Genomic DNA, 18150 nt, shown 5'->3' on the forward strand with positions numbered 1-18150 from the left:
CAGTTGTGCAACTGAATGGTACTTATATGGTAGTGGAGAAGAAAATGCTGTAATATGCTCACTATGTGTTTGCTATGGCATAACACTGAATGAAAGAAGCCAGGCACATAAAGAAACACTATTTTACTCCATGCATATACAAGTCAGGAGCAGAAAAATTCACCTGTGTAGTAGAAGTTAAAATAGCAGCAATCTTTATTTGTGTTGACTGATAGAAAGTGTGAACAATAGTTTCTGTCTTAATCTGAGCATTGTATGTGGGACATATGTTACCGCTTGTGCCTTGACTGGGCTGTGGATATAGCTTAGTGGCAAGGTGCTTACCTAGCATATGTAAGGCTCTGAGCTCTATTCCAAGCACCACAGACATTTTTACTGTTTTCCTATTGGCATTCTTCAGCATATATAAAGTTAGTTTATCTTTGGATTGTTCTGTGTTATATAATGTTTGATTTGAAACATTGCTCTATGAAGCACTAAGACAATGGTGCAATGGATAATGTGTGTAACTAGCATCTCAATATTCTAAAAATTGATCTTTGAGTGGTTGGAAAGATGGATCCATCAGAAAAGTGTCTCCTGTGTAAGCATTAGTCCTCATTTCAGATCTCCAGGACCCCTGTAAAACTTGGGCATGGTGACACATGTCTACAATCCCACTAGGGATGGTTGATGGAGATTGATAGACTCCCTAAATCCTAATTTTCCAGCTAGCCTAGCCTACTTATTGAGCATGAACACATAAATACATGCATGCAATTCTATCAGAATGATTGGCTTGAATTGTCTAGAAAAATAGCAAGTGAGTATTGTCTTAGGATTAAGGTAGAATTCCTAACAAGTTTTGAAATTTCCCTGAACATAATCCAATGTTTTGTAGTATATATTTTTACAAAGTGTAAATGACATGTGTGCATATATATATATATATATATATATGTGTGTGTGTGTGTGTGTGTGTGTGTGTGTGTGTGTGTGTGTACATATGTATATATACCTGTGTATATGTTGGGACTAGAGGGATGGCTCAGAGGTTAAGAGCACTTGATGATGCACTTGCAGAGGACCAGGTTCAAATTACAACATTCAAATCTGGTGGCACACAAACACTTGATTTGTATGTTATGTATGTTAACTCCAGTTGCAGGGGATCCAAGCCTCTTCAGGCTCCCTCAGGCACCTGCATGCATATGGTGTACAGACATACACATAAAATAAATAAGTAAATCTTTTTAAAAAACTGAAAACTGTGAAACTGCTGAACATATGTTATATCCCACAGCATTAAATATTCACCCAAGATTTAATTCTTATCTAAAAATAATAAGAAGATCCATCTCATCAGCATGCAGTTTTCATCTTGAATACATATTAAAATATATATGTATACCAAAGAGTTTTTATAATAAATTTCTTTATTATTTATTATCAGGAAATACCTGATTTATGTACAGAGATATACACACATGTACATATGCCAAAAGTCAAATAAAAATTTTTTGGGTGCAAAGGGGTTGTGAGTGGAAGAGCTTAAGAAGCTCTGATCTATAATATGTACCCATTTAACTTTTTAGGAAATTGTAATAATACTCATTTCTTGGTATCCACAGCACTCTGAAGCCCCTCTCCATAGTGAGTTAAAGTTGAGCTTTATACCCTATGGGATTTTATGTATGATTTCTGAGGCTGGGCCATAAAAGACATTGTGACTTGCACCTTTTTCTTTTGGATGTATCACTCTGGGAAAAGTCAATAAACACATCATGAGGGTACACAAGCAGCTTGTGGAGAGGCCTATGGGTGAGGTTTCATAGGCCTGTCCATTTCTAACATCATGCAAAAACTTCAGTCCAAGCATTCTGGTGAGTACAAGGAAACTGAACATTTTGACTGTGGTCTCCCAAGAGACCTTCCAGCAGAACATCATCTCCCCGGAATCTGAATTCCTGGCCCAGAGAAACTGTGAGATAGTGTTTATGGTTTTAAGAAGATATATTTGGTAAAGTATTCATATTAATTTGAGAACATGCTTGCTGTTTTTTCAGGACCTTCTCAATGATTTGTGTCATTCTCCTTGGTCTTGGGACCAGAAGACTCCCAGCAATAGAGGCAAAATAAGAAAATTCTCCGGTCACTTGAATAGCAATCCTTTAGGGAAAAACAATTGAGCAGAGAGGAGGACAGCATGTCCTAGTATCAGACCCCTCCACAAGTGGAACCTAACGCAACACATTTATCAAAAAAAACTATCAGAAATTAAATATTTTTCATCTTAAAAAAAGATATATTTGGAGATTATTTGTTATATGGCATTATACCATAGCCAAGTACTGGCTTGCATAGTGTGATATGATAATGGTAGTTGATGCCATGTGCTCTCAAGATGGACAATGTGATTCTGAATCTTGACTTGGTCCCTAGTAACTTGGCCAACATTTTTATCAACATCTTTAATCCACAGTTTAATTTTCTATAAGATGGAGATGATATAACTATCCTATAGAATTGTGAATATGAAATAATATGTATTAAATACTTAGAAGAAAATCTAGCCCATAATAGATAAATCATAGAAAGATACTAATGCTTGCTTCTGATGGGTTGGATGAAAAACTTGTTACCTAGTCATTTAGAGGACATCAGAGTGACTTATTCATTGCATTATGGGAGCCACTGCAGAGGAGTAATTTAATCTGGGTGAGCCACGATTGGATTATCAGTAAAAATGGTGATTGAAAAGACTTTTAAAAGTACAGTTCTCTAGGCAGAGAGGAAATGATATGGCATGTAGGAAGGAGTGATTGCTGTAAAGGTAGCATGCTGAGCTGTACATGGTGCAGGAATGGACTATGAGAATACTCTCATGTGCTGAAAACTAGGCTGCCCGAGTGCTTCAGAAAGCAAAAGGCATAATGTGATTTGTGGGAGAAGTTGATACTGGATTTACAGATCATGTTGAAGAATAGGGAATCAATGTACTTTTCTTCTTTAGGAAGTAAAAAAAAATCAATTTCTTTTCTTCATTTTATTCTTAAAAATAATAGTTCAAAGAGGGGGAGGGCAGGCTACCTGGACAAACTAGGAGTTTCAAACATGACCCAAGATAAAGATAGAGAGGACCTATCCTTGGGCACTGAACTTGCTGAGAGCAAGTTAGGCAATGGGCAAGTTCAATCTCCAGAGATCCTTCTCTAATAACTAAAAAATGACAATACATAATAACATTTTCAATCATTCCCATTCCTACTTGAAAAACGTATATCAAGTGGCTATAACATTGTGCACCCCTTTATGCTAGGAAAGTATTAATGTGCCTACTACTTGAATGTCTATTATGTCAAATCTTCACAATAACTCTATAAAAATTGTACCATGCATCTATTGTAGAGAAGAGGAAACTGAAGGTCAGAGGGGTGAAATAACTTGCTAAAGACTGCAGCACTAGTGAACTGAGGCTAGATGCTTCAGTGATCTTAATATGGCAATGAAATCCTGGAGGACTCCTAGATAGTCACTGGTCTTCAGTTCATTTTGGAAGGCTGAAGAAGTTTGGCTTTGATTTTAGCAAACAATGGTAGCAACAACAGCATCATTGGAATAGGTGCTCTCACCAGGAAGGAATGAAACTGGACAGATTAAAAGGCAACAGCTTCTACTTTGGACCATCTAAAACAGGACTGCTGCCAGAGAGTACTGCCCACTCTGTGGTAGGGCCATCTCCCTCCTCAATGAAACCAGAGAATAGCTTATCTCTACAGAAGTACATCTCTTAGTTGATTACAGATTCAATCAAGTTGAGGACCAAGATTAATCATTACAGCAGGTATGGGAGTGTAGCCCAGTATATTGGTTATACTCTTTTACTCTTTACACTCTATTGTTCAATGCTGGGTAAGAAATGTGAGAATTATATGAGTTGCACATGTGATATCTTCAAAGAATCATTATATATACTTTCACAGCTCTACTAGTAATGGATTTTTTCTCTTTTGATATGACAAGACTATAGTATGTGAGGTCAGCCAGAAGGTAGGCGCATATCAGAAGGATAGATGGAACACAGGTTCTATTGACTCCATGTCCATTGAAGTGCCGTGACAATGAATGTACTTTGCTTTTTCCACCTATGTAATCATGCTGCACACTGCAAGCCCTGTGTTAAAATCCACTATTTCCTTGGTCCCTTAGAATAAGGAGGGATTGAAGGTAAATTAGTTGACAGACAGATGCTGTAAAATGCCTTATGAAGAATATTGAAGTGTATGCCCCACAAAGTGATCATTTCACAAAAATTACAATAAGATTTAGAAAGTTTGTTGAGACAGATGAAGTTAATGAATACACTTGCAACAGTTTGCAAAATTGACAGTTGGTACGCTTAACAAGCAGCCGCTGTGTTTTAGGATTCTCTGTCTTAGAGGTCTGACCCAAGAGACTACTAAGAACAGTGTTCTGTGAAGTCTTCATAAGTAAACAGACTTCCTCAACTGCTAAGGCCACCGTATCCTAGAATCTCATTACTGTGTGAGGCTAAGAACCAGTGGCTGGAAGGCTTCAGTCTGCTGTCTGTGGGTTATTTGTGCATGCTGTCTCTGTTGTAGAGGACTGGGCAGGCTTGCTGCAGGGACAGTAATAGAAATTATGGAATGATTATTAGGGTCAGTCTGATTTGAGTGAAGGTGTGAGTGGAGCACTGGCTGAGCGCTACTTGATTGTGAGGTAGAAGGTGAGAGCCAAGATCCTGGAATACAACAGTGGTGGACAGGAAGTTAGGGTCAGTCTAACAAATGTGTCTTGATGTTCCAAATCACACTCGTCCTCCCTTTAAAAATGAAGGAAGGGAGGGAGAGGGAACTAGGATCAATATGTAAACTAATAAAATAAAATTTTAAAAAAATGTCAGTTGTCAGGCTGCAGAGATGGCTTAACCGTTAAAGGCTAGGCTCACAACCAAAAATACAAAAAGTCAGTTGTCTTTTACTTTTGTAGAATGCAACTTAAATATCATTTAACACAACAAATCTTCTTCTTCTAGGAATGTACCCTAAAGAAGGGCACGGAATTGGGAAAAAATTCTTAGCCACCAAAGAGGTGTATTTGTTTTGCAATGCTGTATCTAGAGCCTCATACAGCTAAGGAAGAACATTAACACTAAGCTATATTCCCAGCCCTGTTTTCTTTCTTCGCTTTATGCCTTCACCATCAAGAGATATATGTATTTATGAGTTTACTTCTTAACTGATGATATTGGAAGAGACTAACAAAGAAACTCTGAGTTTTTTGTTTTGTTTTGGTATAACCTATATGGGGGCGAATTATAGCCATGTCTTTATTGATAAGATGATTATCAAATAAACACATATGTCTTTAGTGGGACACAGGCATTCATTAATATATATTTACCTAATATTCCCAAGACTCAGCTGGGCATCACTGGTGCTATTTTCATTGTTTCCTGCCTAGGGCAGTACTTATTTAAACAAAAGGACCGGGTAGAGCCTCATACTGGGGGTGGAAGCAGGGATTAGTATTCTCTGTTTTAGAAAGTTGAACTACAAAAGTGTTTTTTTTTTTTGTTTTTTTTTTTTTTTTTTGTGGACTAGCAACATTACTACTACTTGTGACAAATGGGCATTGTTTGGACCCTTTGTACCAGCACCTTGGATCTTAGTAAGATTTTCGTCACCACATGACTTTGAAAGATGCCAAATATTGAGAATGATTGAGCCATAACATAAAAATGCTGTCAATAGTGGGTGAAAGCAGTGCTTTAAATTTCTTCTCATTTTCCAGGGCTTGTTCTAGTTTTAATATTGAAAAACACTGTATTCCAAGCATCTCTTTACTCCTGGACAAATAGGGATGGTTGATAGCTCTGGTAAAGGGGAGAAATGGTGGTTGTTGTGGAATAAAGGTGATGTGGCAGACATAGAATAGAATGGTCATCAAAGAAAGCTGCAAGACGGAGGGCAGATTTCATAATCTGCTTTCTGCTTGTCTGCTCTAGGCTGATAGATTTGGTGGCAAGAGGTTACCTGCAGGAATCCAGCAGATGGCTAAGACATCTTGCTGAATCCCTTGACAGGAGTCACAGCTGTTAGAATGTGATACTTTCTGGAAATGAGGAGGTTGGCATTCACCAAACTATTGCAAGATGCCAACACAAATAAAAAGCCACTATTAATCTTAGCAGGAATGACAATGAAATCCTTTTATAACAACAACAAAAAAGACATAACCAAAAGTGCTTTGTAATTGCAGCATTTGTCATGTCCCAGCTTATGCCACCACTCCCAATTTCTAGAAGAATGAATGCTATTAGGTTATTCAATAACTGAATGTAATCCTGAGTAGGATATAATACTCATTCTCTTTTAGCATTCATTCTGCACTTTTAAGGCAATTACAATGAAATGCATACTTGTCCTTTAGTACAATCATATTTTTAGGTTACATATAGGTTAACCTTTGAAACTGTTGTCTGAAGAATGTGCAAGTAAAAATACCATATCACAGATGCCTGATATCAGAGGTGGAGTGAGTGGAATAAACCAGGAGGGCTGAGTTATGGATCAGTTATCTTAAACATGTTCAATTCTTTATCATTTTCATAACCAAGTCACAAGTTGACAACATTATAGATATTGAACCTCAATAGATTTGGGCAGGGGCATTGGCCAGGATTCTAATTTGTAGTTGGGGTTAAGATTAGTTTTTCTGATATAACTGGTGGTGCTCAATAACACAATTAGTTGATTGAAACTCAGAAGCCCATTCCCAGTGTTCTTGATTCAGGAGACCTGGGGTGGTGGTTCAATGTTTACATCTCTAACAAGAGCCCAGAGGATGCTGATGTTGCTGGTCTGCAGACCACATTTTGAGAACATTTCCTAACATTTCCTGCCTCAAAAGCCAGTTGACTTTTATCAGCCATATCTTCTATCCATTAATGTAGATGTTTATATAAATCAACAATCTCCCCAAATTCCTCTGTATGTCTTCTGTGAATCCCATGTTTCTTTTCTCTGTGCTTTAGAATAGGTTTACCTTTTACTTTAGGTCTTGCAAGATATAATTGTTTAGCAACGTTCTCTTTTATTCTTTAGACTGTATATATTTTGATGATGTATATGTTCATACATTCAGAACTTACTCATGTGACTTGGAATATTACAGAGACTCAGTAAACATTAGTGGCCAGTAGTTTCATGATCGGGACCAAACCCAATGTTTGTGATAGTTTTTATGATGCATTTTAATATACTAATAATTCTGAATTTAGGATCATAAGCTATATTCACTTAGTGAGTTATAGAGGTAGAAGCTATTTCACAGGATAAATGAAATAACTAAATGTGTAAGTAGAATATAACTACAAGTGAAACTTAACACAATGCATGATTTACTTACTAGGATGATAGATCAGCAATAGCTTTCAAGTGTGCGTTTATATATGGATTCATCTGGTCATATGAGACTAGCACCTAAGTAACTGTCATAATGTGCACTAGATCAAAGTCTTATTAATATACCAACAACTCTATGCAAAAGCCAAATATTCTATTATTTGAAAAAGTAATTATGCAATAGTACATCTTATGGACATAATCAGTCCCTTAACAACAAATATTACCAACAACCACATTTTGATAATAACTCAAAGACCCATATACCTAATCATTGGAGAATTCCAAGTATATCTCTATAGAAAGCAGTTACAGAAAGCATGCAAACATTTTGTTTAGTGCCTGACTTTGTACCCCACTCTACATATTCTCAAACCCATTTGGATTCTCCTTTTGAATTTTCCCTATTACCTTTTGTGGGGGACTGAACTTTGCATCAGCCAATGCCATTTCTTCCTTAGAGATATCTGGAAGAACCCTAACTAAATAATTAAAAAATGGTAATCCTTCACCAGAGTCAAAAGGGTTACTGAATGAAATGGTTCTGGATTTAGGTAAGTTTGAGTTACCTTGCTTTGTGTTAATAAACTGTAGTAAAATCTGACAGGAAGAAGGGAAAATGTTAAGTGTGCTGGGCTTTGAACACTGGCGAAGGATGTTTGAAGTATCCTGTTTTTGAGCAGTATGATTAAACACAGAAACAAAAGGAAAAGATGTGTGAGTCGTACTCAAGGATATCTTAAAGTGTAATAGCATTTATGTCAATAGGAAAGAATAGAACTTCAGAATAAGAGAAATGTTTGGAAAGTAATGTTTCCAGAATATTTGCTATGTGATGATTACCTTAAATTATACTCTTAAGGTTATGTGGCATAAAATGTATGTTGTAGTTAAATGGAATGACTGTGCATGCCATAAACATTAGAAAGGTTAGTATATTTCATTTTAATCCTTTGGGGGGAAAGTATGGAGGACCCAGGGGAAACAGTGTGATAGAAATTACATGAAGGTAGGCAGGACTTCTATTTGTCCATACTTGTATATTGTATTCATGTTCATATGTGTGCTCATTTGTGGATGTTTTGGCTGGGTTGATCTTTAGTGTCGTCTCTGATGTTTCCTCCTTATTTTCTAAAACAGTGCTTCTCACTGATTGGCTAGACTGGCTTGCCCTGGGGTCCAAGAGATGCTCTTGTTTCTGCCTTGCTGCACTACAATTACAGGAACATGCATTTTACATGGGTGCTGGGGATTCCCAAGTTAAGTCTTCATGCTTGTGTGGAAAGCATTTGTCCACTGAGCCACCTTTCCAGCCTTCATACTGCATTTGATGGACTGTGTGCTGGCTTCAAAACTATATCACGTCTGCCATCAAAGCAAGAGCCAGCACAGCTCTCATCTAGAAAGAAAATGAAAAGTCAAACTTAAATAATATATCTCAGATCTGGCACTGAAGATGGAAGCTTCAAGAAGTAATGCATTGTTAGTACTAAATACATCATGTACTATTAGGCTTTTGCTAATAAAATATAATCATAACTACAGGTAATGCATCAACCTCAGTCACCTTTTTGAGGTCACAAGGTAGGGAATCTATTCACTTGACAGATATTTGCCAGGAATTCTAGCTCTGAGGGGATTATAGTGAAAAATAAAGTAAAGCTAAATAAAATGAGAAATCCCTTTATTAGGTCATGAATTTGAAAGAGAACAAGGTGGAGTATATGAGAAGGTTTGAAAGGAGCAAAAGGAAAGAAGAAATGGTGTAATTATATTATAATTTTAAAAAATAAAAGAAATAATTAAAAAACACTTTATTATGGAACATGCAATTCCTGTTGGAAGGTTGGTTATCTATTAAAATGGAGAGTAGCTGAGTATTACAGTGAATTATAAAGAAGAAATCACAGAAGGTAACACCCAAACCATTTAAAAGCACCAGGGGGGTAAGGTGACATTTGGACAAATACCTGAAATAAGGCATGCAGATAGAGGGAGAAAGATAGGTCATGGGCAGAAATGAATGGAGATGAGGGAAAATTATTCCTGTTTGACATATTTCTATATAGTGTGAGTTCGTCAGTCCTGAGTATATTAATTTGCTTTTTAATGTCAGAGTGAAGGGATAATTGATTTATTTTTCTTCTTATATGTGTCCATACTTGGAGGAGACTTATCTGAAGTTGAACATTTTGGCAGCAGATGTCATGGGTATAGCTTGTAAAGTACAGAGTGACTGAAAGTAGTTGATCATGTTGGGGTGTCTGGATATGAGCACTTTGTGTACTCCCATGTGGTTCAGTACAGGTGCCTTTTGCTTTGCTTATGGATGGCGCTGTGCATAAGCAAAAATGCAAAACTAGACCTTTGTCCCAGACTTTCCCCACTGTATTTTCTGTATTGGAAGGGAATTGTCTTTTTGTTTATATAATAGATCAGTCTGTTAGAGAAGAATTGAAATCATGCATCTGTGCATATATCTATCTATTACATATGTTACAAAGAAATTTTATGCACTGTACCAAATGTCATGTTTCTACTTAGTTTATTATCTGTTAGAGTTCTCAAAATATCACAGAGATGTAGTCTATTAAAAAAATTCTTGCAACAACTTACCCTACTGCCATGCTTCTTACAAAATCATTAATTTTTGCCAACCCAATGGTTACATTCCCTTCTCTCCACCTCTCCCTCCCCCAGCCTCTCTCTCACACACAATGAGGAATGCTTCCCATAAATATACTCATTTTTAAAAAGGAGCTTTAAAAGTCTGGAACAGGTGATAAGTGGTTCTGCAATGGGAAAACACTGAAATAAAATGAGTTTGTGAAAAAATAAAACCGGCACCTATTAAAAAGGGAGAGAGAAAGAACTCCCTTTCAATTTATTTATTTTTCACTTCCACCTTTGCTAATACAACTTATCCACATTATGAGATAAGATATTGAATTGACCTCTTTGGGATTTCCATCTATCATTCTTGCTAGTTGACATCTCCAAAAATGCAGCTTATACTATTAATCCATTCACTTCGGCAAAACATGCCTAAGGGCATCAGATTCTTCAGTTTATCACTATTGGGTTTCAAGGCCCTGACAAGCTGAGAAGATATAGCTGATCAGGGTGATGTGATGGCTTCAGCACTGGAGACTGGGACCCCTAAAAAAACCAAAGCTGCAGCAGTGGAGGCTTATGCCAGTTTCAGATGTTTTTCTGTGAGGAGGTTGTCAGTGGATAAAACTGCTTCTGGCTGGGCACATTACCAAGCAAGGAAGCCATAATGATTGAATAATCAAATTGCATTGGCTTATGATCATTGTTCTTATTAGAAAAATATCTTTACTGTAGGGTGATCTATTGTGTGAAATGAAATCTTCATATAAACACTGAAATTTGCATTTACATGTGATATATTTGCATATATATGTATATCTGTATCAAAATAGCTTACTAAATTCAAATCACCAAAAAAGGAGGATGGACTATCATTGTAAAGAAGCCAAAGATGTTTAAGAAAATGTAGAAATTATAAAGATTAAAGTCACATTTTCCCATGAAATAAAAACATATTTGATGTGTTTTCTTTTATTTGAAAGCAGCAGGAAGAGAGAAACATCAACTGACTCCATTTCTGTTTTGCAGTTAGGTTTATGTACCTTGAAATCTCAAAGTCTGATATTATTATAAAATACACAGAATATCAGGGTTTTATGAAATGAGTGCTTCATGTCTATATTCAAGACTTGCTTTCTGCCCTCATTTACCCTCAAAGTGTCCTGGCATGGAGGGGAGGTAGAAAGTTGAGCAGAGAGCAGGGAGTATTTTAATTCATAAAAGAACATTTAGTCTCATGGGGCCTAGAGAAGCCACTCTCAAGTAGACAAGGACATTGCAGAAGGTCTCTTTCCTTCTTTCCCTTTCTTCAGCTCCCATCCCCCCCTCTCCTATGAATTCCCAGTTGTAATGACTGTTAAGCGCAACCCAAAGGATTACCTCAAGGCACACAATTTCATGGTGACTTGGAAGGGCAAAACCAAGTGTTTCTTACATTCATCTATATCCAAGGCTGGTTAACTAATTTGTAGGGCTCAGTGCAAAATGAAGATGCATAGCCTCTTATGCAAGAAGCAGAACAAATGCTACCATAAGGGCTAAAATGTAAAATGACATCCTCTCTTTTGACTCATTGACAGTGTTTTTCCTTTGCCATTTACTGCTGTTATTGGAGCCACTAAAATTTTACGTCATTAGCAAGAATTTTACCTTCCATCTTTATATGCTACAATGCAAGTCTTAAATGTGAATAGGGTCACTTTTAACTTGTGTAAGGAATTTCTAAAATGACACACTTTATATTTTGCAGCACATACATGAATTTTTTTTCACCAGCAATGTAGACATACTGTGCAGAGCTAATTCAGCTATTTTTATGTTACTGCTGCTACTACTTATATGTTTACTACTTCTTTATTGGTAGTGTTAGTGTTGCCCACCCCTAATACTATGCAGCACTCTATTATTGAGTTGTATCCTTAGCTTTTAATTCTCAATCATTTATCTACCAACACTCTTCATCCTTGCTTTATTGATGAAAAGAAGAGACTAAAAAAGAAATAATACATTTCCCTTTTATTCTATGTTACCAATTTCTGTTTGAAAGGTTTGGTAATACAGGGAAGTATGAAGAGACAAAGAAATGTACAACTCTAATCATTCTATTTCTTAGAATGCTATTAACTTATTTTAGTAATCTAAGCAAATTTTAGTTAACAGGGAAAGCATGGACTCTCGCGGCTACCCAAGTCTAGAACTGTTGAGTTCAGAGTAACATGAAACTGTGCTAGTTAGACTGTATCTTATTAGACTCCCCCATGTGTGAAACAACTGCAGAGGTACAGCTGAATTGCATATCATCTTCATATACTCTTTTCACACACATGCTTAATGACCTCCTTTGAACCCACATATAAAACACACATTCAAAGACTCAATTACAAAGACATGCAAGGCATGATGTGAACTATCACATCAATCTATAACAATTTTTCATGACTGGCACATGTGGCTGTAATAGTGTGTAACTAGGAGTCTGAAATCTGTTAACATCTGGGGACCTGCTGGCTATCCTGCAGCCTGTGGGTGTGCTGTGTGTGAGGGGCCCATTTCACAGTAGGCTGAACTCTACCAATAGCATATCTGTATAAATTGTCTTTGAAATGATTCCATTTCAAGGTGAATTAATATCACCTTTAAATTGGTATCTTGAATGTATGATGGATCCATAAGGAATAAAGTTAGGATGAGCTTTTGGACTGTAGGTAAAACCAGAGTCGGGACATTGAATCATCTTCTCCATATCCTTAACATTTTTTTTTGCTTGCCATCCTCTCAGGATTTCCAGCTGGTGAGCTGCAGAAGCCTTTCTTTTGGGGAACAGAATACCCTCGGTGAGTAAATTAGAAAAGAAGCCAGTTCTTGACAAGTTAGCAAAGAAGAACTTATTATTTTGGTCAATGACAGAATATATAGTCTATCTTAAAGTTCTAAGTGCTGTGAATAGATGCCATGACACAGAAACTGTTATAAAGGAAACCATTTAATTGGGGATGACTTGCAGGTCAGAGGTTTAGTGTATTAGTGTCATGACAGGAAACATAGTGACATTCAGGCAGATATAATGGTGAGACTTCTATATCCCAATCAGCAGCAACAGGAAGAAAGACAGTAGGCCTGGGTTGAGCTTCTGAAACCTCAAAGCCCACCCTGCAGTGACACACTTCCTCCAACAAGGCCACACCTACTCCAACATGGACACACCTCCTAGTGGTGCCACTCTCTTTGTGGGCCATTTTCATTCAAACTACCACATTTTACTACATGGTCCCGATAGACTGCTGGCCATATAATAATGTAAAATACATTTAGTTCTACTTCAAAAGTCCTCATATTCTATCACAGTCACAATATTGTTTAAAAGTCCAAAGTTGAAATTTTTTTTTTCTGAGAATCATGGCAATCTATTAAACAGTCAATTCCAAGTCAATGGTTATTCAGCAGAAAGAAGGCATTGGAGGTCTTATTAGTTTTCACTTGGTATTTGTTTTCTGATCCTTGTTACTAGAGTATTTGACTAGACAGGAAAGTAAATTTTCTATACAGTATTTTATTTTTTATGTATTTAATCAATTGAAAGATAACCGAGAGAGAAGGAAATGGGCTAAAGTCTTACAGGGTAAAGAAAGGGAAGAAAGGTGCTGTATGAAATGACAGATAGTAACTTGGCTGGTCAAGAAGAATACAAAGAGAAGTCATGTCAATATGATTTTAGTTTGATGTTGGAGTGCTCTGAATTTCCAATGAGGTATTTAAAACAGAAAATACAGAGGTTTCTGAAGAAGTGAGATAATCAATTTATCATTAGAAATATAACCAGTGTAACTGTACCATAGGTCAAAATGGGAAAGTCTGGACTTAAGAAATAGCTGTTTACAAACAGATTGTAGATGCCTGTAATTCTTATTTTCTCTATATAACTGAGTTTCTCATAATATTCATTGTCAGCACTTTCTTATATGTCTTTATGTGGTTGTGGTCTTTTAATGCATGAGAAATTTAGTCTTGATTTTAGAAGTTGAGTTACTTGTGTTTGCATTTTGATATGTGAGAACGTTTACCTGATTATGAAGGCAAAAATAACATAATAGCTCATGCATAGAAAAATCAGAGAAACATAATGGTTGTGTTTTATTTGGGCTTCCTCAGAAGCTGTCCCTGTCATAAGGGCGTAGGTAGTTCTTTTTGAATGTAGTTCCAGGAATTCCCAGCAGGAGATAGGGAGGTGGAGCAGAGAGGAAAGGATAATGATAGTGTCCTATGAGTCTTCTATGTCTGGAAAAGAGATTTACCACTAAAACTATACAGGTATAGAAGACTATTTTTTGTGTAATTCAACCTAGCTTTTACTAGGCTTAACTCAAGGTGTCAGCAAGGTTGCATTTTTTGGAAGTTCTAGGGAATAAATTATTTCTTTATCTTTTTGATTTTTAGAGGGGGGGGGCTATATTTCCTTGCCCTTGGCCTTCTTTCCTCATCTGAAAAATGTCGATGTAGAATTTCCTTTGACATCATTTTTTTTTTGCCTCTTCTATTCTTAAAGACACTGTGGTTGCTTTGGGACCACCCAGATAATTTAGGGTTATCTCTCTTTTAAGGTCATTTGGTTAGCAGCCTTAATTCCATGTGTGACCTTAATTGTTTTTTGTCTTGTAACAAACCACATTCACAGAATCCTGGAATTAGCATCAAGGCACCTTGGGGAAGCCATTATTTTGCTTGTCATATGTGTTTTATAATGCTAACCCACTGTAATGGGTAACTGGAAATCAGTATTCCTGGACAACTACAGAACATGCTTCAACATAAGGGAGAGGGGTTATTTGCTCTCTAGGTCTCATTACATCAGTGGCATAGAGGTGCTACCCTGCAGAATTCCCTGGCTGGAGAAAGTCCTAAAGCAACTTGTTTTAAGTTGGCATGTAGATGCAATGAGATCAGTGCACCGAGACATGCTGTGTGTTGAAGGAACATAGGCAGGCGCCAATAGAATCCACTGACGGGAAGCACTATTGTTAGTAAAAATGAAAAATACTAGGTTGGTATCTAATCAAATCCATTAGTAACCCTTGACCTAAGCTGTATAGGTTTTTGCAGTGTTTAGGCATTTAGATTCTGTTTTCTTCCATGATTAAGATAGAAATGTATACACTAAATTCATAACAATTAAGGTTTAAGTAATTCTCTAAGGTCTCTTCAAAATGAAAAAAATCCTGGCATTATTTGATTTTGCTTATCATAGATACCTGAATTTTCTATTGTTATATAACTACAACTGAAGACTTTGAAATAATCTGGTTATATTTGGAAGCCATTGATTCAGTGATTTGTTTATTTGGTTCATGGACAAGGAATTTTTATAGAAGCATACAAATCAGAAACTTAAGAATTCTTGTCAGTGTCTGCTAGTGCTACCTCAGATTGAGCTGTAGTTGATACTTGAGTGAGCCACCCATTTTCTATTAATATATAATTTCAATGAATATCTATTAAGCATCATTTGCCTACTTTGTGGTGGGAATATAGAAATGGTAGAAATTACAGTTCAGTGAGCTGGCTTCACATTTATTTGCTCTTAATTGATAGAAAGCAACCAGAACCAAAGGAATAGGTATCCTTTTGCTCAGGCTGTTCAGTATAGCCCCCCCTATGAATGTTGTGTCAGTTGTGATTCCAGAAACTAGCTAAACCATTTCCAAACACAAGAATAGGTAATGTGAATAACCTCAAATAAGATGATCCAAAAGTGTTCCATGAAATTGTTGTCATCCTCTCTTCCCTCTCTATCTTCATTTCTCCAGTTCTGTAAGGAAGTTATTTCGGTTTGTTTAACCCCAAGGCTTGATGACTCTGCTTTCTATGTTTTTGGGAAATGCTGGTCTCTAGTTTGTGACTGAAAATAAGAACTTGGAAAAGGGCTTGCAACATGACTTAGCTGTTAAGAGCGCTGGTTGCTTTCCCAGAGTATCAGGGTTCAGTTTTCACTATCCACATGGTGGCTCACAATGTCCTCTGTGGGTACCAGGTAGAGACACAGTACACAGACATACATGCAGGAAAAACACCCACATAAATAAAATACAATAAATAGTAAAGCAGAAAAGACCCAAAATAAAACTTGAAGAAACTTGGTAACAATTGGAAGTGGGGTTTGCCATTTTTTGAGGCATCAAAGTTGCCAGTCTGGAAGTTTCTATGTAAGTAAGGCTGTACTTAAATTTGTAATCATCACACACACACACACACACACACACACACACACACACACACACACACACACTCCACACACTCTTTTGGAAGGAAAAACAAGTGGCAGAATGGTTTTATGTGTTTAGGGATGTCTTCAAGTATTCAACTAGGGCACTGAACAAGATTTTACAACTACTTTCATCTCAGAGCTTTTTATGATTTTCAGACACAGGAGTAGGGTAGCCTATACTTGAAGACAGCCTGAGGTCATGATAAGTCCATGTACTGGACCAATAGGTTGAAAGTACAGTTAAGACACTTTAGATAAACATGTAGAATAAACCTTTTATTTGGAACTACCCTAAGAGGTACTAGGTCACATTTAAAAAGTGAAATCCTAATCAATGGAAAGATGCAAGCATATGTCTTACTATGTTTTGAATGCCTTACTGTTTGGTTGGTGCTTTGGGTTTTTTTTGAAGGCTTACCATATATATAGTTTAGGCTTGTTTTAAACTTTTGTTTATCTTATGTTACATATTGATTCCAGTTTCATCTCCCTCCCATCCTCCTGTATAACCCCTCCCCCCCCCCCCCCCCGTTCCATTCCCCACCCACTCCGCAGGGAGGATAAGGCATTCCAGGAGGGATCATCTAAATCTGTCAAGTCATTTGGAATATGGCTTAGGCCCTCCCTCATGTCTTTAGGCTAAGGGAGTATCCCTCCATGGGGAATGTGCTCCCAAAGTCCTTTCATGCACCAGGGATAAATACATCCTTGTTCCACTGTCAGGATCCTGTAGACTACCCAGGCCTTCTAACTTAAACTCTTATCAGTCTCTCAAAAGTACTGATAGGATTATAGGTGTGTATTCCTGTGCCCCATCTTAAAAATGTTTTTGAGATACAATGTTACTAAATTGTCCTGGCTAGCCTCTAGCTTTTTATACTATTCTCTGTCTCCCAAGTAGCTAGTAGGATATTGAATAGCATTTTACAACTACTTTCATCTTAGAGCTTTTTATGATTTTCAGATACAGTAGGGTAGCCTATACTTGATGACAGCCTGAGGTCATGTTAAAGCTCTTAGATAATAAGAGAAATTGAATAGGTAGTAAGGTAACACTGTTACTATCCGTTTTGGAGCTCTCTATATTTGTTGTTGTTGTTTATTTGCCTTTAGAGACAGGGTTTCTTTGTGTAGTCCTGGTTGTCCTGGAACTCACTCTGAAGACAAGGCTGGCCTTGAAGTCAGAGATCTGACTGCCTCTGCCTCCCAAGAACAAGGAATAAAGATGTTCAGCACCATGAGGGCTCTATTTTTAAGGCAGGAAGTCTTCCAATTTCTGCCTAGTCAGGTGTATTCTAAGAGGCACATGAGTAGATTTTTTTTTATGGCATGCTAATTTCCATTAAAAAGTAGAAGACATCGATGTACTACTATCAAACATTATCATTATAAGGTTTAGTCATACAAAATTACTTTTTCTTGTCTCTTGTCTAAGAAATTGTGTTTCTGTAACTGAGAATTGAGATTTACAATTATTCAATCATTTTCTGAATTTCCCGTTGTCCTTGCAAATAAGAAACTTTTTGGAGCATTCCTGCTTGAGGGATATTTATTGTAGAGTACTTTCTGCATGATTCTATCTGTCCATCCCTTACATTTATACATTCAATATCATTGACTGAGGTGTGTGGAGGACTGAAAAATCTGGGAAATTGGCATGTTGCAGATCACACAATGCTAGCTACTACAGCAAAAATTAGCACCATGTGAAATTACAAGTTTGTCCCACATAGGCTATGATAGTTCTATGATTGAAATGTGTGATTTTACTCTTACTTCTTTAATGAAGGTTTGCAATGATGGAAAAACAGTAGGAAACCTTTTTTCAAATGCAAATTACCTTGCAGGAAGAAATAACAAAGGAAAGAATTG

General features: G+C 36.9%; 1 protein-coding gene across 1 annotated transcript in view; it reads left to right on the forward strand.

The window, feature by feature from the left end:
• The window catches only part of LOC127218596 (phosphate-regulating neutral endopeptidase PHEX-like), a gene marked incomplete at its 5' end in the record, with an annotated part of 57276 nt that extends 44419 nt beyond the window's left edge, over positions 1–12857 (forward strand). The window contains one exon of the mRNA XM_051179607.1: positions 12799–12857. Coding sequence (XP_051035564.1) covers positions 12799–12857 — 59 coding nt within the window. The remainder of the gene's footprint in view (positions 1–12798) is intronic.
• Between the last annotated feature and the right edge of the window lie 5293 nt (positions 12858–18150).

This window comes from Phodopus roborovskii, unplaced genomic scaffold (assembly GCF_943737965.1).
Source record: "Phodopus roborovskii unplaced genomic scaffold, PHOROB, whole genome shotgun sequence".
Lineage (NCBI taxonomy): Eukaryota > Metazoa > Chordata > Mammalia > Rodentia > Cricetidae > Phodopus > Phodopus roborovskii.